At 41.7% G+C, this 26817-nt stretch overlaps 3 protein-coding genes across 5 annotated transcripts in view; 2 read left to right on the forward strand and 1 right to left on the reverse strand.

Moving 5' to 3' along the window:
- The first annotated feature begins 253 nt into the window (after positions 1–253).
- lsm14ab (LSM14A mRNA processing body assembly factor b) lies at positions 254–12702 on the forward strand. Of its 3 annotated transcripts, none has more exons than XM_080767216.1 (10): positions 254–573; positions 1603–1766; positions 3176–3326; positions 5619–5807; positions 6081–6158; positions 6804–6980; positions 7314–7497; positions 8084–8116; positions 9048–9297; positions 10257–12702. In XM_080767216.1, the coding sequence occupies exons 1-10, from the start codon at positions 450–452 to the stop codon at positions 10278–10280; spliced, it is 1374 nt and encodes a 457-aa protein (XP_080623342.1). In that variant the 5' UTR covers positions 254–449; the 3' UTR covers positions 10281–12702. The 3 variants fall into 3 exon arrangements, with proteins under 3 accessions (XP_080623342.1, XP_080623343.1, XP_080623344.1); XM_080767217.1 differs by having other exon boundaries at positions 10260–12702; XM_080767218.1 differs by having other exon boundaries at positions 9048–9271.
- Positions 12703–16974: 4272 nt separating this feature from the next.
- On the forward strand, positions 16975–19560 carry ss18l2 (ss18, like 2). Its single transcript, XM_080763970.1, has 4 exons — positions 16975–17107; positions 18235–18311; positions 18421–18505; positions 18826–19560. Exons 1-4 carry the CDS (start codon positions 17039–17041, stop codon positions 18883–18885), a joined length of 291 nt encoding a protein of 96 aa, XP_080620096.1. The 5' UTR covers positions 16975–17038; the 3' UTR covers positions 18886–19560.
- A 19-nt stretch (positions 19561–19579) lies between these two features.
- garre1 (granule associated Rac and RHOG effector 1) overlaps positions 19580–26817 on the reverse strand; it is a 54471-nt gene continuing 47233 nt past the window's right edge. Inside the window, exons 11-14 of the mRNA XM_080763957.1 lie at positions 25880–26048; positions 24596–24733; positions 23191–23266; positions 19580–21719 (exon numbers count right to left, since the gene is read on the reverse strand). Of these exons, the coding sequence (XP_080620083.1) occupies positions 21372–21719; positions 23191–23266; positions 24596–24733; positions 25880–26048 (731 nt within the window). The 3' untranslated portion in view covers positions 19580–21371. The remainder of the gene's footprint in view (positions 21720–23190; positions 23267–24595; positions 24734–25879; positions 26049–26817) is intronic.

Consider the following 26817-nt stretch of genomic DNA (forward strand, 5'->3'; position numbering starts at 1 on the left):
GCAAGTGAGCGAGCCAAGGGTGGCACCGTGGTGGGCAGGTTGACTGACGCCTGGCGATCAGTCAGAGCATGGAGGGCGGCCCCCCTGAGGGTGGAGGCCCGTTTCAATTGAAACTGGTGAAACATAGAAAGGGCCTCGCCTCGCTTCTTTTGGGCTTGTTTTCCTAGACATGGTTGCTTATTTCTCTCGCTGTCTCACAACATCTGGCAACACTGCGCAGAACATTTCCCATGGTCCTTTGCGCCATGTGAAGTAAAATGAATTCGGCCATGTCGTCGTGGTAGCAGCTTGTTCAGTTCACTCGTCTGTCGCTCAATTAAAAACGTAGCTTTATATCTGTGCAGCAGTGATACAAGAGGGTTATTATCCGTTTTTCTACCTAAAGGTTAGGTTCTTTAAAGAATAGAGTACCAGTTTAAATTTAGTTAGGAAAAAACAGGGGGGCAAATATGAGTGGAGGAGGGACGCCTTATATTGGAAGCAAAATTAGCCTCGTCTCGAAGGCCGAGATTCGCTATGAAGGAATTTTATACACCATAGATACTGAGAATTCCACCGTTGCTCTCGCTAAAGGTAAGATAACCAAACTACCCCACCGACTACCTCACTACCAGATGCTACTGTACACCACGGTGAACGTCGACTTTATTATCGCCGGGATCAGGGATGTATTTCTACCGCGGTTAGCTCACTAAGCTAGCTCATTAGCCAACCCCAGTGCACACTTTTGTGCTCTTTGTTTACGTCTTGCTCAGCGGCTTATTTGGAAGCACAGCGATATGTTCAAATCGCCGCTGCCCGTCCTCCCGATCGCCAAATATGTTAAAGGTCTTGTTGATGTCAGTTTAGCTATTTATATATTTATTCACAAGTCTCATCCACAGAGCAGCTTCCAGACAAATGTTAACGCTAGATTTTAACTGGCTGGGTTGTGTCTCTACCTAAACCACCCCCTTTGCAAACGCCTTGCTTGTGTATATTAAACATTGAATGGCTTGCTAAATAGTGGTTTCTCGGGCACTTTGTACTTACTGTAATGAGTCTTTTGTCGGTTCCAAACAATTCAACAAAACCCAATGATGCACTGAGTCTTAAATTGTACGCAGGTATAAAGAACACATTGTCCACAGGTTGAAGTTCATTTTGGTATATTTAGTGATCTGTTAAAATGCATACAAACTTACTTGACAATGTTCTTTGGTGTCTCTGGGCGGCACTGGTAAAACCATCTGTCAACTCAGGTGCATGCCGTTCCCCAATCACCCAGGCCTACATATGCCCTTGCTGTCAATCAATTCAGCCTGGGGGTGTGGTCAGTGCCCACGAATTATCCAATAAACATAAAAGCAAGAAACTAATACAAAATAATGATGCTAAATAATAACAAACGTTATAATAAAGCTAACAAAACTGAGAATGCATTCAACACTTACAGTGAACAATGACAGTGACAATGTCTTGTCATTGCAAACTTTGGTCACAGACACATTTATGAACTTGATATGGTTCTCCCCACTGCAGAAATAAATGTGTGGAATGGAACCCTGTGTAATGTATTGTTGGTGATGTGATTATTTAAACATCTCTCCCCCCCACACACAGTTCGTTCATTTGGTACCGAAGATCGCCCCACCGAAAGGCCCATTCCACCCAGGGATGAAGTGTTCGAGTACATCATCTTCCGAGGGAGTGATATCAAAGACCTGACTGTTTGTGAGCCACCTAAAGCGACTAGCAGTCTGCCCCAGGACCCTGCAATTGTTCAAGTAAGAATCAATTCACCACTACATACAGTTGCAAGATCATGGTTGTCATGTCGGCTCAGGGAGATTGAGTCTGTTATCGATAACTTGTTCCTCATATGCCATGATGGAAATGTTACATTCAGCTACATTTATTTTATACTCTATGAAAACGAATGAATGCTAAGGAAAGTAATTATGTCAATGTCACCAAAATCATTGGATTGTTCAAGATCTGACATAATTGCATACTGTGTGAGTTATATTCGCCTTTAGTTTTTTATTTAATTATTTGTAAAACGTAAGATAGGGAAAGCAATTCATTATTAAATATCAAAATCATTGGATTGTGCAAAATGTAATGGCCCCAGTGACATAATCACATACGATTTCCAGTGGTAAATAGTGTTGACAGTGCATGTTTTCCTTCATCTCACTCACACACATACACATTTTGTTCTCATAGCAGGTAGCGTAGTAATTATGCTTTGCTTAATCTTTCCATGTGGAAAATGTTCATACATTTTCCAACATTTTCAAAAATAGTGGAACTTTGCAACTTTAGTTTATGAAGCCAAACAGAAATGACAATGTCCCAGCTGTTCAACAACAGAAACACAATGAAATCATTAATCACACTTATTTGTGCGACATTTAATCGTAGGTTAATTGTCAATTATTTGTGACAGCCCTAACTGTCAATGTAAACTAGCTGTGTGTGTGTGTGTGTGTGTGTGTGTGTGTGTGTGTGTGTGTGTGTGTGTGTGTGTGTGCGCGTGCGCGCACGCGTCCGGTATCTCAATAATCATGACCCTCACTGTCTACACCATGGGCATGGACAGCATCAGACCATGCCTGTCTGTCCCATATATTAAACGCCAATAATATTTACAAAGGACTGTATATAGCCAGGCATGACAAAATTGTTAACATTATTGCCAAAGATGTGTCGCCCATGTTTGATTCCTCTGCTATGACCCAAACGTATTTGCAAATAAACCAGATGAACAGCAGAGACGTTTTTCTATTGGAAGTGCTTTTGATTCAAGTTTAGAAGAATATTTTCTCACTAAAATATCAACCAGTACAAGCCATTATACAACTATGCTATACGTGTCAGCTCATTGTTTTTATGTCCACAGGCTAGTGGTCAGAGGCTTGACGATTTTGGGGTTGTCGAAGCAGCTTGCAACATACTGTTCAATCTCCTCCATTATAGGCAGTCGGTCTATTTGGAGGAAAAGGATTGAATAAATTCATGTGCACGTGTTGCCTATATTCTGTACATTTAGGGCTTGTTTGGACTCAAGCACTGGGACGTTCCGAGTGTGGGATATCAGAAGCAAGTAACTGAAAAATATTTGTGCCCTTGATAATGTATTTTATAAGTGTGTGTGTGTGTGTGTGTGTGTGTGTGTGTTTTGTCTCACTAGTCTTCTATTAGCACCACTAATGCTCCTGCAGCTCCGCCATCATTCCAGTCTGTGGGCTCCTATGCACCTTTCAGCAGGGCCCCAATGGCACCCTACAGCCAGTTTGGCTCCACCCCCCTAGTACCTCAGCCGTACGGAACTGTTGGAGGAGGTAAGAAATACCTGTTGTGTGAACTAATTGTGCTTTTTTTTAAGGACTGAACAATATGTTGTAAGTTAGGAAAGTATAGAATAAAAGTAAACGCAGATTGCAGAAGGTGGCGATTTTTCGACAGTGGGTGGGCTTGAAGATGGAATGGATGAAGAGCTTGTGATCTAATCGGGATGCACACTCAGATTAGACACACCAACGGACCGACATGTGGAAACAACGGTCGGACATGCGGTTGAACATGCGCTGCTCCCGTGCTTGGGGTTAGTATAGGTTAGGGTTTGAGAGGTAGGTTGCCGGTCTGATGACAGTCGGACCAATAGTATGTCTGAACTAAAGCCTGTACTTAAGATAGAGGGGTGCTCAGCTACATTGTCATCCAAGGATCTGGTTCCACTTTATGTGCATTATAGATCCGTGTGGCACCATTGCCATTTATTGGCAGTGTGTGCAACCCATAAAAATCGGTCCACAAAAAAAAAAAAGGTTCCGACCAACTGTGGTAAACTAAGCATCAAACTAGCCTAGCATAAATTATGGACAAGTTACAACGGACTGCTATACTACCGTAGTTCGCTAAAGTTAAAGGGAAGTTGTGGGAATTTGACAAGCCAATGTATTTGTACTTTTTTAATTGATGAAACATATTTTTTATTTTAAAAAGAGCATGGCGTTTCACTAATGACATTACAATGATATATAACAACACCACACCTCCCTGATGAATGTTAAACACAATCCATGCCAGTACACTACAATAGAAATGCAGACCAGTGGCCAGAGTTTCTATTGTAAAAAAAAAAACCTTCATCAGGACAGACAATAGACATTGTCTGTCCTGATGAAGGTCTAATCGACTGAAACGTCGACCCAACATTCTGGCAAGTGTCTGACAGTGTGTGGGACCCTTTCTTTGTTTTTCAAAGATACCCTTTTTAGAAATAAAATAAAAGCGTCTGTTGCCGAACATTTCTGAAATAAAACTAGAACGTACTGCTGCTCTTCTGTAAGATGAAGGTCTGTAAATTCACTGAAGCAACTGGTGGTATTATATTTGTTTCACCTGACATCAAGCCATTAGATATTTTTTAACATCAGTGTCTGCTCTCAGGTGCATTCAACAACCTTTTCACACATGACCTTTTAACCCACTAATCTCTCAACTTATTTCGACTGCCGGTATACAATAGTCTGTACTAGTCTGTTTGGTGGGGAGAAATCTTAACTTTTACTGCCATTGATGGGAATCACGTGAATTTGGGGTCTATTTATCCAGAATAGCCTTTTCTTTCTACTGCAAAGTAGTGTTCCACGTCGCTAGGCAACGCTCGGGTCGGTGTATTTGACTGTAGCAAGATGACCCCTGCATAGACTCCTGTAATGGGCCCCTGCATAGACTCCTGTAATGGGCCCCTGCATAGACTCCTGTAATGGGCCCCTGCATAGACTCCTGTAATGGGCCCCTGCATAGACTCCTGTAATGGGCGATCTTCAGCTGTGTTTTTTCTTCTCTGAATTGAGGCTTAGTTCGAGGAGATTGTCATGGTTACACTTACACTATTACCGCTTCTGATGATTAGTAATGGCCGATTGAATTTTGTGACTTAAATAAGACGCCTTTTCTACAGCCGGCGGGGAGGGACATTAAGCCCAAAGGGCCGGGTTGGGACAAAACGTTTTTTTTAAGGTAAACCACACCAATGCAACTCATTGACTTGCAATGAGTTGCATTGGTTTGATCTACCGTTTTATCCCAACCTGACCCTTTGGTGTGGTTTGGGCTTTAGACTGAATCATCAATTGCGGGAGGCAGTTAGTCAACAACAAGCAGACAAGCAACAAGCAACCTGTCACTGTAAGTCTTTCCCGTCATACAAGACTTAATTGTCATTCTGACTAAAATTTAAACGGCGTAGATTAATTTTGATTGGGACAGGTATACTGTCCACTAGTAGGCTATGTTCCGACTTCTAACCATGAATGCATCCAGTGCATTCAGTGTTGCTGTTATGTACTGGGAAAAATGTGGGGACATTTGTCATGAAAGAAGGCTCGTAACTGGCCTGCGGTTTGTAAAGGTGAAAAGGGGGAAGTCATCTTGGCCTTGCCCTAAACGAAAAGGGGGTCATTCCAGACCGTGGGAGACTAGGTTGCTTGGAGTGTTGCCCAGGTGTTTTATGGAAGGGAGCGACGGATGTCCTGTATCGACAAGCTTGAAGTGCAGCTTTTAATATAAAGTTAGAATATGGAGGTGAGGTTTTTGCCTGACATATTTACTGTAATTTTCTTCAGGACACACCAGTCCTCTGGACCCACTAAGGAAGAGTCCCACTCTGGAGCAGGCGGTGCAGACTGCTCCCTTACTCCTCCCAGGTCCGGCTCTCCCAGCTCCACAGAGGAGTTCAGTGGCTGCGTTGGCCCCCAGACCCTCTGCCTCCATTGGCATCCAGAAACCCCCCGATGTTCTGGACCAGAGGAGGGGTGAGATTTCTTTTTTAAAATATTATTTTATTTTATTACTCCATAGGCCTGAAGCCGATTCTACTATTATAGTTCTTAAACGTTTTTGTACTCAAATTGATGCATATTTTGCCACGGAACCCCATCTGAAAATGTTTTGTGCCAGGGAGCCCCAATAGAGAAGAAAAAATCCTATAATACTGTAGCCGATACTGATCTTAGGTTGGATCAACTAACCTGATGGGTCTTGCTAAATAAAATGTTTATTAGTTATAATTGTGTATTGCTGTGCAGGCCCTGAGGTTCAGAAGATGATTCATCCGGATCATGAGCATCATATTGACCACCGGGATCCCAGACGTCAGGCTGCAGGTAAATTGTTTATGTATGCCTGCTATATTGTGGTTGGCATATATATTATACAAGGGAAGGTTAAAATATACGATTGGGTTCACTCCTAGGTTTCCCAGTAGAAAAGTATGTTTCAAATCCAACCTTTCACTCTGCCATTGACAAAGTATTCCATCATTTAAGGGTTTTTATTGATTAAGTTAGATCGCACTCTTCACCACCACATGAATAGCTCTGGGTTGCTAGGCGATTGATAAGCCGGAAGTGAAAAGTCTGCCTAAATGTAAACAGATCTTCCTTTTTTAAATGCATTTCTCGGTTTCGTTTCTCAGATTGCTTTTTTGGTCAAAACAAGCTTTATTCATGGCCTTCAAAATAAGAGTATGTACTGAAAAGATCGTGGCAGTACTGGAAGAATCAATTCATTGAATACAAAAATGTTAGCATCGTTACTAGAAAGTAGAAACCTAATAATCTTGTGTGTTCCAGCAGCACACTGACCTCTGGCTGCTTTCAGTAGAGCAGGTGGCTCACCATCTTAACCTAATCCTTATATACAACGTACAAGCTGATGGTGTCACACTGTGACATACTGTATTATTAACAAGATATTAATTTTTATATAATATATGACAGCATTTCTGCACAATGTGCCCCTGTTTTTAGCTGGAGCCCCACCTCCACGTCGGGGACGTGGCGGAGGAAACCGTGGCAGAGGCCGATTCAACATACGCAGGGATGGGCCCATGAAGTTTGAGGAAGACTTTGATTTTGAGACTGCCAATGCCCAGTTCAACAAGGATGAGATTGACAAGGAGCTGCAGAGCAAGCTTAAGTTGAAAGGTGGTAGTCTTAACCCATTCCCCGCCTTTGACGTAGATCTACGCCAATTGGTCTTTTATAATCCTTATGGTCGATGATGTCGTGATGCTACTTACATTAGCATTGGGTTGCTAGGTGATGTTGTCAACAGCAATGGAGCGCCCAATCTTGAACTGCACGCACCGTCGCACCCGCGCCCACTATCTGTTGTGTGACGCTGTAGTATGATAAAGTGGGGCATTCATTTATGGAAAAAAGAAACGAAGTTAGAATATGGAGATAAGCGGTTTCTGCCTGATAAGGACGATATATGAATTATCAACTTACATTTTTCTATGTCATGTCCTGATAAAGATGACAAACCCGAGAAGGCTCTGAATGGAGAGAGCAGTGAACAGACTGAGCAACCGGCTACTGAAGGAACGACTACTACTGCTGCTCCTGCTGCTGCTGCTACTGAGGAGGAGGATCCAGCCACCGCCACCTGTTACTATGACAAGTCCAAGTCCTTCTTTGATAACCTGTCATGTGACGGAAGGTAGAGTTGTGTATATAGATGCATGTAGACTTGATTGAATACTTTATTAGTCAGACATAATAAGAATAATTTATTTATTGTCCCAAAGGATATTCGTCTTCAGTCTGTTCAAACATCCACATCAAAAAACAACACGGAGCACATAACACCAAGACAATACAAAACCATGAGGACCCCACAGTATACAGAACCATCCTATCGGCAGGGCAGTTTGTTTAATGCCGCAATGGCTGAGGGGACAAAACTCCTACTAAAACAACTTTTTCCATGGCAAGGTTCTGTATCTTTGTCCAGATGGCATGAGGTTAAAGAAGCGATACAGGGGATGGTCATTTGATATTGAAAGTGCTAGCTGTGTGATGGCCTTATTGTTCATCTCAGAAAAGGACCGTTTAGACCTGTTTCAACATGTTCATATACCTTTCAATCCGGGAGCTACCTCTGTGTCTCAGAAATGTAATTTGGTTTTATGGGTCAGGTCTAAATGGCTGGATGGCAGTTGGTAGAATGACAATTTGCCCATGTTTCAATTTAATATTCTGAAAGACTCAGTCCCTTGTCTTGTGTTTTTGTTTTGTCTTTAAAGGAAGTCAGCGGCTGACCAAGGAGGATACCAGAGGTAAGTTGCACTTGCCCTAAGCTTCTCGCCCTCTGTTGAAAGATTTAATTTATCTGATCTTAGTAATTGAATTAAAACTGTTATAAAGATGGCACATTCTATGGCCTATTATAGGGCCTGTCACAATTATTACATAATTGCCTAATCACAATTATTTGAATAATGTCAATGATTTTGCATCATCACAATCGCATGGATTTCCGTCGTGGGTAAAACAAATAATTAAGAGGGTGTGTAGCGATGGCCGAAGCCGTCAAAACGTAGCAGGCTTGCTATTCTGCCTGTCTCTTTAAGAGCAGCTGTGCCTGTGACCGGCCCACTCGCCCCTACCTCCTCCTCATTCTGCAGCTATGAATGTGAGACGCAGCACGGTGGAGAGACAAAGACCCTCGTAACGTAAACGCAAGACGTCCATAGTACCCAGAACCGTTAGAATACGCAAATGTGTATTGCCTCTTTGGTATAACAAGTAGCTGTTAGCAGCTAGCTGCATGCATCGGTGCATTTCTGTCTGCCCTGGGCTGTCACCTCATCCAATCTCCTGCTCAACTCTACTGATGTTATAGAATGGAACGGTGCTTGTATATGGGTTATTTCCAGTTCCACTATTGTTTTTTTCTTTGTCCGTTATATCTGCCTGTCTGTTATTTGTCATATCTGGCCTGTGGAACTTCAAAGGCTAAGAGTTCCAGTGTTCAACAAAACAAAAACACAATTAAATCGTTAATCACAATTACTTGTACAGTGTGACAACAATTCATTGTTGTGTAAAATTGCATAATTGTGACAGCAAGTGTTTGGGATTGAACAATACAGCTCAAGATCTGTATATTTCAAATATAGCTCAAACGCTGTATATTTCCACTGGAAATACGTTTGAAGGGGAAAACGTATAGTTAATTTTAAATGTCTTATGTAAATTTTCTTCCAGGGATCATCGTAGGCCAACCTGGGCAGAGGAGAGGCGGATGAACGCCGAGACCTTCGGCCTCCCCGTGAGGCACGGCAGAGGAAGAGGAGGCTACCGCGGCCGAGGCAACTTCGGGCCACGCGGGGGTCGAGTGCGTCCGGCTAGCAGAGGATCCTTCGGTCCGCCACGAGGAGCTCCACCCGGATTCAGGGGAGGACCCTTCAGAGGCAGCGGCCGGGGTGGCCGTGAGTTCTCTGACTTTGAATACAGGGTAAATCATTCTACTTCATCTGCCTGATGAGATTCAGATAGACATGGCCGCAGGGTCTTCGTTCAGTAGAGCAGTGTCCCCAAACTGGGAGTCCCCAGATAACTAGCTTAATGTGCAACATTGCTTTCTTTTCTCACTCAACAGTAAACAAACTAACATACAGGGTATCTTCACATTTCTAAAATTACAATTCTAAAACGGTTAGTCCCAATACTTGATTCTGATTAGCTGGTTACCGTCTCATGACGACACAGATAAGCCGCACCTTCAATCACTTTGTATCATTCCCAGCTGATCCTGCAGCCTTGTAGCTGTACTGGGGAAGGGGAACACACGCTGGGCGTGTAAGCACTGCCCGCACTCATAATGACTGAATGTGTCGCTCCAGGCAGCCCCGTAAAGACATAAAGTGCTATTCTCCCGTCACATAGTCTACTTGCTGAGCAAAACAAGGAAGTGTGTGGCTCGCTCTGGTGGCGCAAAACATAGCTACTTTTGTGAATGGATATGAGGTTAATATTGCTATATGTTTGTAACGATTTTAGAAAAGCAATAAGCCACAAGAGGTCCCAGCTTACTTTTACGGATTTTTCTACCCTCTCATGGCTGACATTGAGGAAAAAACCTGAGTTGGGTGGTTTGAACGACAGTTTGAGGATCCATTGGACTGACTGGTTAAGAAAATAAACGGTTCACTCCTACTCCTAGACCAGATTATTTTTCTCTTGAAACCAAAACGCAGTCATTTGTGTTGCTTCATCTTCAACTTGCCACTAAGTGTGCATCAATAGTGCTCTTTCGTTGGGATCTAAATGTCTTACAGGTGGTTATACACAGCACCATATTTCAATGAATGTCATTGTGAATTGATGGATGAATGAAATTCATTCATACCCTTTGAAAATGTCTATGCCGAGTAGATTTGTGCTGGATTCTAAATGTGTTTGGCTTTCTTCCAGAAGGATAACAAAGTGGCTGCCTAGCACAGCATCAACTGTGGATCCACAGCGTTGTAGCCCCTCATCTTGCTTCTTCAGCCATCTCCCCTTTTCTCCACTTGGAAAAGAAACGTTTCTTTTTATTTTCTACAACAACAACAAAAGTTTTGTTTTTGATATATACACAGGCATCAGAAGGACAAACGTGTAAATACTTTGGTGGAATAATTCAGTATTTTTGCATCTTATCCAAGTTCCTTTCTTACTGAAGTTGTATTTGATAATGTTCTGTTAATGTGTTACAATGTATGCAGAATAACAGCCCACTGATACTGTGAGTACTTGGATCACAGATCAATGTGATCAATAGCTTTATTTTTTTGGATATATTCAGTTAATGAAAGCTGATTCTGAAATAAAGCTGATTCTGAAATGTATCTCGGCACCAAAACTTCGCTCATTTCATGTTGCGGCACCGTTACGTTCATATTATCATTCACATGCACTTCTCGGCAGCGACTTATTCAGCAACGTTTGGCTCTTGTTTACGCAAGAAAATAGTTTCTAACGTTTAAGGGTTCGTTCAGTTCGTTCACCTGTATAGGATTAATAGTACTTATGTTGGGCTTGAAAAGAAAGTTTGAGTTTCGGTCAATTTTGGGTCAGTGATTATCATCTTATTAGAATGTATATCAAGTTTATCCATTTTGTACTTTTCTACCCCAGGCAAATTTTGACAACCAGCCATCCAAGTTTCTTCTATTTGAAGAAACGTTTACAGTACTTTAAATTATATTTCCCCTACTAATTGACTTGCCTTTATGCGGATTGTTGTTGCAAAGTAAACTAATAAGGACTATTTCTGAGAAAAAAAGATCTGGCTATGGGGTTCATAATTAGCTTTAGCTTTCTTTGTTAAATGTAGTCATTGTAACTTTTTTATTTTTTTTGTGTACGTGTGTAGGTATCACATTTCTGCCAGTCCAAGGTGATTGCTTTTGTCTCAGAACAATCAATGGCTAAATGTAGAGCATTCCCATCACATGTTCCTTTTGATGCAATTATACAATTAGGCCCAACTGGGGAGATATCTTTTGAATGTCAAAGAATGCCTTTAATTTGTTTAAACCATTTATTTAGAGTGCACACAAAGTATTGGTTGGAAGAGAGGTGATAAAGTAGGATATTATGCTATGATTGTGGTTATTTGCTAATATAAATTGAGGCATGATTTTTTTTTCTTATCTTTTTTTTCCCATTAAAATAACATGAGGTTTCATAACCAAAAATGCCATATCCAACATTTGAATGAAAGATGAGACTTGAAAAAAAGAAATATGAAACAATTTTTTCTATTTCTATATTTTCTCAAAAGAATGTAAGACAAAGTATGTCCCTCTGAAGACCTTTCCTTTGGTCTGACATAGAAATGTTGAAACACTGGGAATTCTCTCCCCATATGGACACAGCATTTTGGAATGGAACTCATGTCTACAGTTTTTATGTACCTCATTAATGCCAGCTTTGTAGTTTCAAATATTGTATAATTCTAGCAAAACATCTGCAAGTCTGGGTTTTATTTCCTCTTTCAATGTGTCTTATTACAACAATGCTTGTTTTTGTCTTGTTTATTTTTCAAATCATGCTTTTCTGGTCCTTAAGTTGCAATGTGATGAGACTTCAAAATTGGTTGACTGGAAATGAGGATAAAAATGAGTAAACTGCTTAATGTTAAGTTGACATATTGGCAAAAATGGCATCATTTCTAGTACAAGTTGTTGGTGCTCCAAGCTTGACCCATGTGTAACCCGTTCCCCTTGGATTGTTGTCCATTTAATTGTTGTCTGGATTGACTTTTTCTTAGTTAAACTGAGCAAAGGGATAAGAACTGGATTGGCGGCCAGTACAGAGATTTTTCATTTGTCATTATTTTTGGCTCATTCTTTTTGTCAGTACATAAGGGAGTGCCTTCAGAGTGGTATATTTTTAATGGCTCTCCCTTTAAACGAAATAACCTTTTAGACAAACTCAATGATGGCACGACAAGAGGAAAAAGAAAAAAAAACATTCTAGAGCCTGTGCGTTATCGTGAAAGCTTGAAACAAAGCCTCCCTACTGAAGAATATGTGGTGTGACTGGATATTGTACATATATCTGAACACTGCATGATGGCCACAGAAAACATCACTTTTGTACCCAGGAGTAGAAAGCAGGCTTTTTTGTGCTTTTTTGTTTGCAATAACCTGTGTGATGTACCCAAATTGATTTGAGATTCCAAAAGGTAAATATTACTGAAAGAAAAAAATTAACTGAAAAAGGTTTCATACGTTTGTTACTCTTTCCAATCACTGGAATTGTACACATGGAATTGCTTAAGAATATATGTACAGCATGATGTACTTTCAAATGGGTTACACTCAACAAAAATGGGTTTTTATTCAAGATGAAAATAAAGAGTTGTTCAGTATCCATGTCTCCCTTGTTTTATTCTTAAAATGTAATTTGAGTGGTGTAGACCAGTGATACTCAACCTCAGGCCCGCGGGCCACATCAGGCCCGCGGGACCATTATGACTGGCCCACCAATGAAAATCTAAAAAAAATAAGAAAAAAAAATCTGGAAAATGAAATAAATAAAAAATAAATCTGAATGAAGTTATCTTTAATTACATTATTATAAGTAATACTATTAGAGTTGTACTATTACTCGAACGAAAATAAAAGCTTGGGGGGGGGGGGGGGTAGATGCAATGCAAATGAAAGACATATACTGTGTATCCCTATTCCCTGACATAATTTTATAGCTAAACGGACAGAATTCTATTTTATTTGAATGATGAAACCCAGCTGCCATTAATAGTTGGAAATGGAAATGGAAATTGCGGAAATTGTAATTGCGGAAATGGTGGAAATGGAAATTGCGGAAATTGCGGAAATGGAAATTGCGGAAATGGTGGAAATGGAAATTGCGGAAATGGAAATTGCGGAAATGGAAATTGCGGAAATGGTAATTGCGGAAATTGCGGAAATTGCTCTTCACTTATAGCTATCTATTTTCAGGTAGATTGTTTTATTTTACTCAGTCAGCCATATCACTACTCTTTTTTTTTCATGAAAAAGGTCATAGCTGGGTAATCTATTTTCAGGCAAATTGTGTTTATTGTATTTTATTTTACTCAGCCATAACAATTTATTTTCTGTTAACCAACTTGCTGGCTGGCAGGCAGGCAGACAGCTACTCATAGACAGGCAGACAGACAGACAGCTACTCATGGAGAATTGGACAGGCAGGCAGTCAGACAGCTACTCATAGACAGGCAGACAGACAGCTACTCATGGAGAATTGGACAGGCAGGCAGACAGCTACTCATGGACAATTGGACAGGCAGGAAGGCAGACAGCTACTCATAGACAGACAGACAGCTACTCATGGACAATTGGACAGGCAGGAAGGCAGACAGCTACTCATAGACAGACAGACAGCTACTCATAGACAATTGGGCAGGCAGGCAGACAGCTACTCATAGACAGACAGACAGCTACTCATGGACAATTGGACAGGCAGGAAGGCAGACAGCTACTCATAGACAGGCAGACAGACAGCTACTCATGGACAATTAGGCAGGCAGGCAGACAGCTACTCATAGACAGGCAGACAGACAGCTACTCATGGACAATTAGGCAGGCAGGCAGACAGCTACTCAGACAGGCAGACAGACAGCTACTCATGGACAATTGGACAGACAGGCAGGCAGGCAGACAGACAGCTACTCATAGACAGGCAGGCAGACAGCTACTCATAGACAGGCAGACAGTAAGACAGCTACTCATTGACAGACAGACAAATAACTACTCATGGACAGACAGACAGACAGGCAGGCAGGCAGGCAAAGAGCTACTCATGTTATGTTATTATGTTATTATAACAGCTACTCATGTTATGTGCAATAATTTGTGCAGTTATGGAAACAGCTCTTTGTGTTTATGCAAGAAAATGTAACACATTTATTTATTTACATATTGTGTGCATGCACATTGTACTTTGATACATTTTGCGAAAATAAAGCAATTGAAAGAGAGAAGTTATCAAGTATCATTAATGTCGTAATTTTATCTACTGGCCCCTGGCCCCTTGCCCCTTGCCATTTTTGTAATGTGGCCCACGGCCACAGGTAAATCTATTTGAGTATCCCTGGTGTAGACACTCCAAGGATCAGCAATGTGTGTCGTGTGTCCCTATGTATGTTTAGATTATGCACAGGTGACAAAGTGGCACTGTTGAGCTTCACACTGCATGATGGGAAGCTGTTATTAGTGTAACCAGCTTAGTGCAGTACAGACTATGGTGTGCACAGGTGCATGATGAGAGGCAGTACAGTACAGACTACACTGCATAGTCCGACACTCCCAACAGCACCACTCACTTCAGTTCAGAGTCAGACGGGTCTGATCTTTTTCCTACAATTGTGATTTAATTTGTTTGAATCCAGCACAGAACTGCGACTTGTTATATTTTTTATGACTTCTGCAAAGTTAGCTGACTATGAAAATCCAAATGGCTCAGAAATGTAGCCTCTAGTGCGAAGTATGTTCATTTGGCCAGATTTTAGGACTGCATCCTACTGCCAGGAGTTCATGCATTTGCCTGTGTGTGTGTATCTTGCATACTACTAGGCTCGTCATAAGATAGGCCATTACGTTACTCATCCGTGTGGGGATATTCAGGTGTCATCAGAAAGCATGAAACTAAGTTTCAATTTGCTGTAAAAAATATATATATTAAGGAAACAAAGAATAAGCAATAACTAGCTAGATTGTAGATTTTTATTTATTGCTTATTGTGGTATGGGCAAATAGTAGCAGAATGTTTAGAATGTATGTTTTTTAGTAACATAAGTTTGAACATTGCTCATATTGCACTTGGCACATAAACAAAGAATAGAGTTTGTGTGTTCTCTTTGTTAATGATGCCAAGTGCAATATGGGCTGTTGGGCAAGTTGGAGGGACTCAGGATGGAGGGATCACGGCAAGTAAAACCATTTCAGACAATATTATTTAGTAGGGGGTCCTCACTCCCTTCTTTAACTATATGTATCACCTAAGGGGTGCTTCTTGGTTTGGCATTTTTGAAGACCCCTGGTCTACAACTGAGTCGACATCCAGAAGAGCTTTCAGATTCAGATTATTTTATATGGTTTCAGATTATTTTATATGTTTTTCAACTGCCAAGCCCGTCCCTTCCTGTTTGGCACGCCTTTTGGTCCATCATAGTACAACTGGTCTCCGACTCCAACAAGCAAAAATGTTGTCCTTGGTCCACTGTACATGGGGTTCATCTGGCCCTTGGACTGTCTCAAACTCTGAAGATGTGGATGAGAACATCACACAGTCTGCAAGTTCACATAGAGACGTAGGCCTATAGGACTGACTCTGAGGTAATACAGCCTACATACCTTAAGTTGGAGGATATGTGTCTCTGCTCACATCAGTAGACACTTAATTGTTGCTGTTGTATAGGCTGAGCCTCTCACATGAGTTGCACCAGACCAGGTCTCCTGGCAATATTATGTATATGTATTCTCTCTTTTCTACATTTTCCAACTTACCCCAACATCCATAATCAAATTCCTATTTTGACAGAAAGGTATTTATTTTTGGTAGCCTATAAGACTACTAGTAGTAGTAGCAGAGCTATTCCTACTTGGACAGGATCCTGCCTATTTACCCAATGGAAAACTAAGGTGAATACCCTGAGTGTCTGCTATGCCTCTAGAAAGGCCACAGTGGTGTAGTGGTCTAGTGGAGACTTGCACCCTTTTATTTAAGATAATAAAAATCTCCAACTACAAGTAGGTAGTAGGCCTACACTGTACTCTGCACAGACAGAAAGAGAGCATGACGATTTAGATGTACAATTTACAAATATACACTATACAATAAAGCAAGCATGTGATGCACTCCCTCCGAGTCTAGACAATAAAGCAAAAAAACAAAACAAGTTCATATTAATTTTAAATAACAAAATACTTCATGTTTTGTTTAAATATATTTTAATTGAGATATTGGCACTGTTTTTGCAATAGTGACCAGAGGCTGGTCACAAACTGGTCAAAAACAGTGCTAGAGTATCTCAATTCTTTGGTACAGCAGTGGTCCCCCTTGTTTTGCTACTTTTGTTTTTGGCTGCCAGACAGACAGAACCTAGTGTTTTCAACAGTGAGCGCCTGAAATTGTAAAATAAAATAACATACTAAATAATCAACCAATATAGAATCTATAAAAGTAGATGGAAAATAAATAAAAGATTAAAAATAAAAGAAAAAAATGAAGAAACAAGAGAGAAAGGAGAGGAAAGAGGAAGGTCTGTGTAGGAATCACAGTTCAACTGCTACAAGTTCAAATCTCCGTCAGTTCTTTCTGTAAACACAAGGTGGCAGCAGTGTGATGGATTTCACTTGCTTCAATATGTTTTGATACCGTTGTCATTTCAGTGTGTATGACGTATATGGTGGATATTTATGAGCTGTAATAGCACCTTCTCTAATGCATTACGTATAGTAGACCACTCTATATTAGGCTCTGTAGTGGACACTGCTTTAAACCATCGTAATGTGAAAGCTGAGCGAATTGCAATGCATGATTTGATTTCAGTCGAGATCAGCTTGCCCCAAACAAAAACAAACAGTAGATCCCATAGCCCAGAGTGACTACCGTGCTGATTGGCTAGCTGCCTGGTTGCCAGGTAATGGTGGTAATGCATACTTCCAGCTGGAGGCTAGTAATGTTTTGTTAACAACATCAACATGTCTATCGCTTTCGTACCGAAGAGACTCCGAGGAAAAGCCACAATCAACCAAGAAACGATACAGAGGGTAGGCTGACTGTTATGAATGTCCAGCTAGCACTAAAATAATATAACACTCCCAGCCGTAGCCGATGTTAGCCAGGTGGCTAACGTTAGCAGGAGGGGAATCCAATGATCGTTAGAACTATTACACATGATGCAGGCAATGATCCTCCCTTTAAACTTTTTTTTAAACAATAAATTTAACGTGCTGCATAAGTGTTAGGTTTATAGCGCCTCATAACGTTACTGGTAGTGGTACCCAGACTTACTAACAGAGGTGTCGCTGTTATGTAATTTCGCTGTTCCTGTGTCAAAGGTCAGGGTTCGCTTATAGCTGCAATTTGAAACAATATATTTTTTAATATATATTTTGTGACTCCCTTACGGAGCTGTGGGGGGTGGGTGCGTCTGAGCACGAAAACAAAACAGCATGGTTGTTTTTCACCACCTGTGCGCAACCTTACACACACGTGACATAACTGTATATATATGATGATTTCAGATGTGCCAGTACAGTACAGTAGAGGCCAGAGGGACCCCCACACGGTAACTGTCATTTCTCAACCGTTTCGGACGTGGGGTGGCTCGCCGGATACGGCCTGGGCGCATTCCCGGGGGTCTGGATATTCCAGGGATCCCCCTTGGGGACCCCCACACGGTAACTCTGTCACTGCTCTACCGTATCGGACGCGGGCGGCTTGCCAGAACCGGGCCCTGGGTGCGTGGCGTGCCTGTGCGTCCCCCTCCCCCTGGTGACCCCCACGCGGAGTTGCACCACTCACTTCACACGGGTGTGATTTTATTTTAATCTATAGTTGCAACACCAGCCATATACCTTATGCAGACCACAGCAATCGAAAACCTATGAATGAGCCTTTAGTAGTGAAAATCAACAAATGCTATTTTCGTGCTCGGACACAGCCAGCCAGCCAGGGACCCAAGGACACAAAGCTCCGTAATGGAGTGGCTGCACCAATCAACAATCTAGTGTTGCAAATTGCGGCTAGGGAGCTCCTATGAACCAGAGCAAAGGGGATGGAAGTCACTGGAAAATCTTACAAGTTTCAGGTGGCACTTGTTAACCGCTGACATAATTGAACAATACCTCTGACTGTTGGCTTTGTTGTGTACATTTCTTGTTTTTTATTCCAGTTGCTTGATGAAAACGACCAGTTAGTAAGATGTATAACGGAATACATGCAGAAAGGAAGGGCAGCAGAGTGTGTACAGTAAGTAATTCGAGCTGTTCTTAGCCTTGATAGCAGATGGATCACGACAGTGAGTCATGTTTCATTACCATTAAGTAAAACCTTTCTCTTTTATTTGTTTTTTAACCAGATATCAACAGATCCTGCACCGCAACATTGTTTATCTGGCAACCATAGCTGATGCAAGCCCTGATGTTATCCCTCCATCTTCAAAGGTAAGAAACCTGTGATATAATCTGTACAACATGACATGTTCAACCAGCTATGTATTGTTGCTGGGTGTAAATCCCTTATCTCCATATTCTAACTTTGTGTTACTTCATAAATTAATGCCCTACTTGATACTAGGTATCTAAAGTAGCAAATCTGTAAGCTCAAAACGTGGTGCTTCACAATCTGCTATTTTAGAATTTGAATACTGAAAAGTAACAGTTTTGGACATATAGGCCTATGAAGTTTACACCAGAGACAGAGAGACGTTATGTTGTAAATAATCCACTAAATATTCACCTGTTTTGTGTTTTTCGATTCCCAGTCGACCAGTGAAGAACCAGCAACATCGATGGCAGCTACAGATAAACATGAAGAGACATGATGAAAGCCACCACAACACACTTGTCTGTTTAGATAAGTGGATAATAGTCAAACTAAGAACAGGAATCTCATCGTTGCCACTCCAGTCACTTTTTGGGTAATCTCTCTTCTCAAAACAGATTCAGAGCTCCACAGCTGAATCTGTCAGTTGTCATTAGGAATGTAAACAAAGAACCACCGGAAGAGAAAGGATGGAGAATGAGCAGGCCGACATCCTCTCTCTACACGGGGATCGGTGCCCCAGAGGCAAATTTAAAGGATTTCATTTTTTTTGCAAATGGGTTCCCAGATTCATTTTTGTGATCTTAAATGTGCCCTTTGCACTGACTGTTTAAAATCGCATTACTTAGTGAACATATCATTGCTGTCAGGCAGACTGTATTAAAACGTTTCTTACGTTCCTACATACTAGTGTGTAGTGTCACACAAGCATCAAAAGTAGCAGATCCACACATGCCACGTTTTGAGCTTGTAGATCTGCTACTTTTGAACACGATGTTTCTAGTCGATTAGTACATTATATATTTTTTACAAAAGGTTTGGATATATCCCAGAATTTAATTCACAACTGGTTGGTTGGTTTCAAATACAGTACAGGTGTATGTTCAAGATATGAATTATGAATTCAAACAATTGCATCATTGTATATCCTTTAGTAAATGTGATGACAAAGACACTTTGAATTGCTAGTCGTTTTTATTCATTTTTTGCATTGCTGGTACACTTGGAAAGATTTAGTTGCCAGCTCAAGAGAACAATAAGCAACATAAGCCAAGCAGCCCCTCATATCTTCTATCAGGGCAACATTTTTTTCTTTTTTTTTTGTAGAAGCCACTAGTAAACCATTTGACACAGCTGAGAAATGCTAACAGTTACAGTCCAAGGTCATAAATGATGTCTTTAAAAAAAGAAAAGAAAAGAGGCTGCAACAGTTTGGGAGAGAACACAGACAAAAGCAACAAACCCTATATCTTGATTGTGCAAAGCACATAACTATAAAAAGATATATATTTATATGTATATACAGCAAACAATTCTTTGTAAACATGTTAAGTATGTTAGTTTTTCAGAAAACATGGTGTCATTTTTCATAAATACAGGCAACATTGGCATCCGCAAACATCACAAAAAGTTAACATTCTGGGCCTTTTTTTAAATATAGCCCATTTTGCCATAGAAACCGAAGAAATAAGGGCCCAAAATACCCTCTTCACACAAACAATGTTTTAGTGTTTTAGCCTGGCATATTTGGTAACCTTTAGATATATATAATGGTGTAATTCAACTCTGTAGGAAAGGAAGAAAAAGAAAATGTGCTTTTCACATCTCGGAGGGGGAAAAATATGTCTTATGTAATATGCCTATAGTATAATAACATACAGTAATGGTATAACATGTAAGAAAATACAAAAATAAGATTAATACTGTCAATATTTGTACAAGAAAAATATTGTATTTTAATGAAACAAAAGTTAGGATATTTTCTTTTAGGAGTAGTTAGTGTCATTCTGAAGCAAACCTACCAATTTTTAAGGAAGAGGAAATTAATTTGCTCGAGGGGGAAGTAAAGACGTCCCCTAGTAGTGCGATCTTACAGCAGGGCATGTTAACTTTACTATAGATAAAAAAATGATCTTAAACCGTCTTGCATCTCTTCAGCACCATTTCAACTTCTGAACAACGCTTTGGTTGGAAAATAATATTCTGCAAGTGCTATCAATACCAACATGGCACATAGTTTACTGCTATAATTCTTTAAACTCTTGTCAGTTTGTTGAAAAAAGTAGTGTATTTCCTTTTCAAATTACACCTCTTGCACTGGTTTACTATATGCTGAGCCTGCTCAAAGCCTCTTAATAAAAAGAACTAAATATTTATATTTTAACTTCAGTAATGTACAAGCTATGAAACAGTAGGTGGTAGCTGTAAGTCTGAGTCATCTGACATGAGATTTGGCAGTTACAGCTATGTAGACACAGTATATTAATTATGGGGCAACGACGGAGGGCTTTCGCTAGAGTCCCCCTGCCCACTTCTAACCATCTCCTTTTACACAACCTAAGCTGTGGAAGCATAGTTGGGTCGATGACCATCGACCACGTCTCTCCAGCACTCAACTGAGACACGTTGACGACGGCTCAACAACACAGGAAACTACCATGGATGCCAACTACTGTCGGCATGAAACGTGTCGCTTCTAGTTTAACATGGCAGTTCAAAATGTGTCTTTTTATTTTTTCTAAAATGGGGATGTTGGGACATGGAAAAATATAGATACAAAAAAATGTTGAGCCAGTGTGTGTACTTATTTTTCTTCTGGCCTTGGCGTATGAACTCCCCAAGGCTGACATGTTTCTGCCCAAATTTGACGGGTGTTGCTGCTGAATGGTCGCAGCTTCACTGCATTTAGCCAAACAAACCAGAGCTAATATATACGGCCCCCCCACCACCACAATAATACACTGGGGGCTCAAATCAGCCCCATCATCAGTACTGGTGGAGGTAGGAGGGCCGGTGCTCGTGTTTGATGGGGAAGGATTTGAATCCCTTGCTTATGGGTTTGTGCTGTTGCTGTTGTTGTTGTTGTTGCTGCTGCTGCTGCTGTTGCTGTTGGGCGAAAGGGAACCCGGACGCCATCCCAGTGGAGGGGGAGCAGTCGCTGGCCGTCGACCACACCGGAGACTGGAGCATCTGCATGGAGTCACTCCACTGGGAGGAAGGAGGCAGGTTCATCTGGTACAAGGAAGAGCTGGGATTGGGCATGGTGTTGGTGTGGCTGTGGGCAGCAGAGTGCTGCCACGGTGCCTTGGGAGGCCAGGTCTTGGTTTTGCTGTCCTGGAGGAGGCAGAGGGAACAGAGGGAAATGGGTCAGAGAAAATCCACAGTTTCTCAAACTCAACTAAAAAACAATTGCAACCCTAAAAGGTAATGAATGCCTGAGGGACTGCTGACCACAAGTTCCTTCAGAGGATATAGTGAGAGCAGCAGAGAAGATCACAGGTGTCTATCTGTCCCCATATCTGACCAGCCTAATTCTAGACTACATCCTTTTCTAGACTTGATAACAGCGGGACTCAGACTCAACTGGGCGCGTCGCGTCCGCGTTCGACCACTGGGTGCGTTGCGTTCAACCGGCTCCACCGCGGGCGTTTGGAACGGCACTTCAGCATCATTGGATTTGGGTAGCCTAGTAGTAGACTGTAGACCTATATCTACATTCATTGTATGTGGTTTTAATAAAAGTACATAGGCTACGTTTGTATGACACTACACAGATGTATTTACAATTTCTGCTATGTGGAAAAGGCATCGCTAGATATAAATTAAAACAGTTTACTGCTTCTTTATTAAAAATATATGCTATAGGATTGTTGGGACATCCCTCGTGTTGTAATTGACATGAATGATATCAGAAAGAGTGCAAGCACATATACAGAGTACCATGGATTAAAGTTCTCAGTCGCCACGACTGATTTCAGTTTTTTTATTCCATAGAACTAGAAGCCACGAAAACATTCTCTCAATGCATCATGGATTGAGAGCTTGTAGATCATGTCTTTTCGGTTATTATTTTAGAGCATTTCATGTGCTCGGTCAAACTGGCAATAACCTATATGTTCCCTAGTTCTCGTTTGAATATTTTCTACTTCTACCAAGACCTACACCATCTTCCATAAAATCTGCATGGTCTCGGTCGGGTATTTCATATAAAAAGCGAAGGCTGTGATTTATTTCACCTGGTTGACAGCAGGGACAATATTACTAATAAACAATCATTTTACATATTGTGTTAATTGTTTAGGAATCAGCGCTGTGTGATCCTTTCATGCCGTCTCATAAATCACACATTATAGGACTTATAAATCGTGAAATTTGATTTTTCATATATATAGCTATATAGCTATATACGAAACGGGTCGGCGACTCGATGGTCATCGAGATATAAAACCCCTTATTACAGGGCTGCCCGCCGCGGTCCTTCCTATATAGGCTAGCCTATACATGGATTAAAGTTATCATTCGTCCATGACTGATTTCAGTCATTTTAATTACATGCATGCAGTGTAAATAGCCTACCAAGCTCCCAATGTGTCAGTCATTAGAGACTACATGTTTTTATAATCGTCATGGGGGCCCGCCCACGCTGTCCCCCCCCTTCCCCACGCCACTAACATATTGACTGACCCATCCCACCATATTTTTGGTAACCAAGTGTGAATCAGCCATTATATAACCAGATAAATGACTGATTGCTAAACTGTTCTGGTAAATGGTCCAAAAAGCATGAATAGAGTCAGACTCTTACCTGGTTGTCATCCAGGTTGTGATGTAGCTGTGGTGATGGCAGGGTACAGGCCTCTTGCTCTCCACAGCTGTGTTTCCTACATACAAAAGCAGGAATTATTAGCAAGTAAAGCAGTTGAATTCCCACAATTTACTAATTTAGTCGTTTTTGCCAATTGCGTTTTAACTCATAGCCAGAGGCGGACTTACCATTGGGCTAGGGTGGGTTGCAGCCCGGGGCTGGGGGGGACATGAGCGACGCTGTGTTGTGGGGTAGCTGTGGAAAGCCCTAAAGCCTACCATGCATGCACAGCGATCCGTCTGTCTGTCTGTCTGTCTCTCTTTTGGGGGGATGGGTACCTCAAAGTTTAAATAAAATACCCCCAATATATATATATAATATGCTCGACAAAAGCCAGATGCACCACAGTGGATTCGAACCCACAACATCCGTGGTGCTGGCCAGGCACCTTACCACTGTGTCTCCCGAGTGCCCACGATTTACCACTTAACCGATAACATGCCACCATTGACGGTGGCGCTGTGGCAGCAGTGCCAACAGAATGCACGACAAAAGCAGCTCAGACCACCCCGCGAACCGGCTCTGTGAACTGGAAGTAGTAATCAGCCATTTTCGTGCCACTGTGTCCCCCCTTCTCTAGCTTCAGAAACGCTAATATGTTAACGGAGAGGTTGCGCTAATTTGTTATTGAGCTCCTAACATCGTCCCTCACCTCATATCACTTCAATGCTGCTGAAAACGCAGATAAGATCGCGTGCGCACGCACAACGTTGGTTATTGGTTTTAGTTTAGTTTGTTTATATTCATAATTCTTCTTTCTTGTTAAAATATTTTAACCTTCACCTGAAATGTTTTTAGTAGACATTTGGTGGGCCTTGATGGGTACCGAAAATAGCAGATTTACAAGCACAAAGGGTTGCAGCGCGGTTCCCTATACATTTTAGTGTATTATTATTATGATTTTTTAAAAACAAAACAGTCAATGTAATAGCCATTGCTTTGTTTTAATTTTGCTTTTATTTAGTTAAAAAAGGGCAGGGATAGACATTATAAATGGCCCGCTGGCCCAGCAGTACTATTTAGGCCTGCGGAGCCTGTAGAACTCACCTTCCACTTGCCCACATGGGCCAGTAAAATTAATGCCATTAAGAAAAAAGCCCTAACACCTACGTTCAGATTATTTTCCTGTGGTACTGGTGTTTGGCATTGATTTTGTGAAATAAAGAATAAGGTTCCTGGGCCAGAAGCTACAATGGTGGGGCCAATGAAAGGTCACTGGCCCAGAGGACCAGTGTAAAACTCCCCTTAATGTCTACCCATGAAGGGTAGTCGTCGTCAACGAATATTTTTCATCATAGTTTTAAGTCGACTAAACTCACAATAGCCTATAGGGTGCTTTAATTACCTCCTCTGTTTCACAGCTGCTACAAGGTCTGGTCCGGAGAACATGGAGAACAGACTGTCTCCGTTGGCTGAAGACGTCTCGTCACTGGAGCTGGCAGAGTCGCCCTGATTGGCTGACCAGCTGCTGTTGATTGCCTCCCTGTGTTGACACAGACAAGAGACAGATGTTGGCATAACAGACTGTACAATACTGTACTCGACCCCGCTGTCCCTGGCCTACATCACTGCTTCTCAAAGTGAGCGGTCCCTTGAGAGTATTGTATCTTTCAACACTTTCCTTTAAATCCTTACTCTGTATCTGTAGCTCTTAAAGGGACATTTCCCTGCGGGAAGAAACTGCAGTCCCTCAACGTTAATAGTATTTGTAGTAGATAACAGTAGCACAACTAGAAATGTGCACTCTAGGGCCTGAAAAATAATGAAGCCTGTGTTTCAGAGCCTACGGTTTAACTGGCTTATTGCATTACTACAATGACTATAATGCTTTGGTGTACTGCCCTTCCTTGTGGAGAGGGGAAGGTTCCGTGGAGGTTTGACAACATGTAGTCCTGGAAGGAAATGAGACCACCATTGGAATACACAACACAAGAAAGTGTTCAGTTGTGTCCTAAACATCATTAAAATAAGATTGGGTTGCAAAAGGGGTGAAGTGGCCCTTTAACTGATGTGCTGCCTCTGATCGACTGAAATCCCCCCTCTGGATTAATACAGGAAGGTAAGTATGTATCTCACTGTAGTACTCGGGGGTTAGTACCGTTACAGTAGTAACCTACACTCCCAGTAATGCTTTGTGGTGGTAACCTACCCTTCACTGTAGTACTCGGGGGTTAGTACCGTTACAGTAGTAACCTACACTCCCAGTAATGCTTTGTGGTGGTAACCTACCCTTCACTGTAGTACTCGGGGGTTAGTACCGTTACAGTAGTAACCTACACTCCCAGTAATGCTTTGTGGTGGTAACCTACCCTTCACTGTAGTACTCGGGGGTTAGTACCGTTACAGTAGTAACCTACACTCCCAGTAATGCTTTGTGGTGGTAACCTACCCTTGACTGTAGTACTCGGGGGTTAGTACCGTTACAGTAGTAACCTACACTCCCAGTAATGCTTTGTGGTGGTAACCTACCCTTGACTGTAGTACTCGGGGGTTAGTACCGTTACAGTAGTAACCTACACTCCCAGTAATGCTTTGTGGTGGTAACCTACCCTTGACTGTAGTACTCGGGGGTTAGTACCGTTACAGTAGTAACCTACACTCCCAGTAATGCTTTGTGGTGGTAACCTACCCTTCACTGTAGTACTCGGGGTGCGACCAAGTCCGGTGTTGTTCGTCTGGGAGGGGCCAGTTACCGCGAGTATTGCTGCTGGGGCGGCGAATGTGCTGGACCTGTCGCTTCTGTTGCATGGCCTGGCTGACCCCGGCAACGTAGCGTGCAAACTCCGGGTCCGAACCCACTGTGCATGAAAAGAAAGAGGAAAAAATAAACAACCAACCAACCGACGGCGAGTTTCTGAACATCAGCTCTTTTCTCTCTCTCTTTTTCTCCCCCCTGCCACCACCAGTGCCCCGGAGCTCAATCCGTTTAGCCCAGACTGTCTAGCATAGCAGAAAATTCACAATGGGCCTTAAGTCAGCGCCACACAATGAGCCGAACAGGCTACAATCAAAAGGGTCTGGTCGGTGCACTGTAAAAAAAAAAGTTCAGCATAAATTGTTAGATTTACAAACGGCCTGCACGGGCTGGCATGAGGAATAACAGCTGTTTGTGTACACAATGACCTACGGGTATATCAGAGCAGTAGTCAGCACTAGATCAGTAGAAAGGTTTTCTGAATGAGACTCCACAGAGTTATTGAAGTTTATCCAGCAGGTCATAGTAAAAGTACTATATAACTTTACTTTGTTTGTTTTGGTTAATTTATTGCCCACTGCAACTTATCACCTATGAGTTGGACAGGAGGGTATTTCTTTTCTACGCCACATTCCATTTGTGGAATGGGGCAAAGAACGGATGGGCAGATCATTATGAAATGTGGTGGGAATAATCAGTAGGTTAAGTGACATCGTGCATGCACATTCTCTTTCATGTCAAGGTGCTTAACAACCCAAGTTCAACATGAAGAGAACAATAAAGTCTGCACACTAGTGGTGCTATGCTCATTTAGATCATGGCTGGATCTTCTTGAGGAGGTTGAAGCACCAGGCATGCTTGAATTGTTGAAT

This window comes from Protomyctophum bolini, assembly GCF_963924005.1.
Source record: "Protomyctophum bolini genome assembly, chromosome: 1".
Classification (NCBI taxonomy): domain Eukaryota; kingdom Metazoa; phylum Chordata; class Actinopteri; order Myctophiformes; family Myctophidae; genus Protomyctophum; species Protomyctophum bolini.

Excerpts from the sequence above, each read along its gene's own strand:
- lsm14ab (XM_080767216.1), top strand. The coding sequence starts at position 450 with ATGAGTGGAGGAGGGACGCCTTATATTGGAAGCAAAATTAGCCTCGTC. Across the intron at positions 574-1,602 it reads CACCGTTGCTCTCGCTAAAG|TTCGTTCATTTGGTACCGAA; the intron begins GTAAGATAACCA and ends CCCCACACACAG. Across the intron at positions 3,327-5,618 it reads GTACGGAACTGTTGGAGGAG|GACACACCAGTCCTCTGGAC; the intron begins GTAAGAAATACC and ends AATTTTCTTCAG.
- ss18l2 (XM_080763970.1), top strand. The coding sequence starts at position 17,039 with ATGTCTATCGCTTTCGTACCGAAGAGACTCCGAGGAAAAGCCACAATC. Across the intron at positions 17,108-18,234 it reads ACCAAGAAACGATACAGAGG|TTGCTTGATGAAAACGACCA; the intron begins GTAGGCTGACTG and ends TTTTTATTCCAG. Across the intron at positions 18,506-18,825 it reads TTATCCCTCCATCTTCAAAG|TCGACCAGTGAAGAACCAGC; the intron begins GTAAGAAACCTG and ends TTCGATTCCCAG.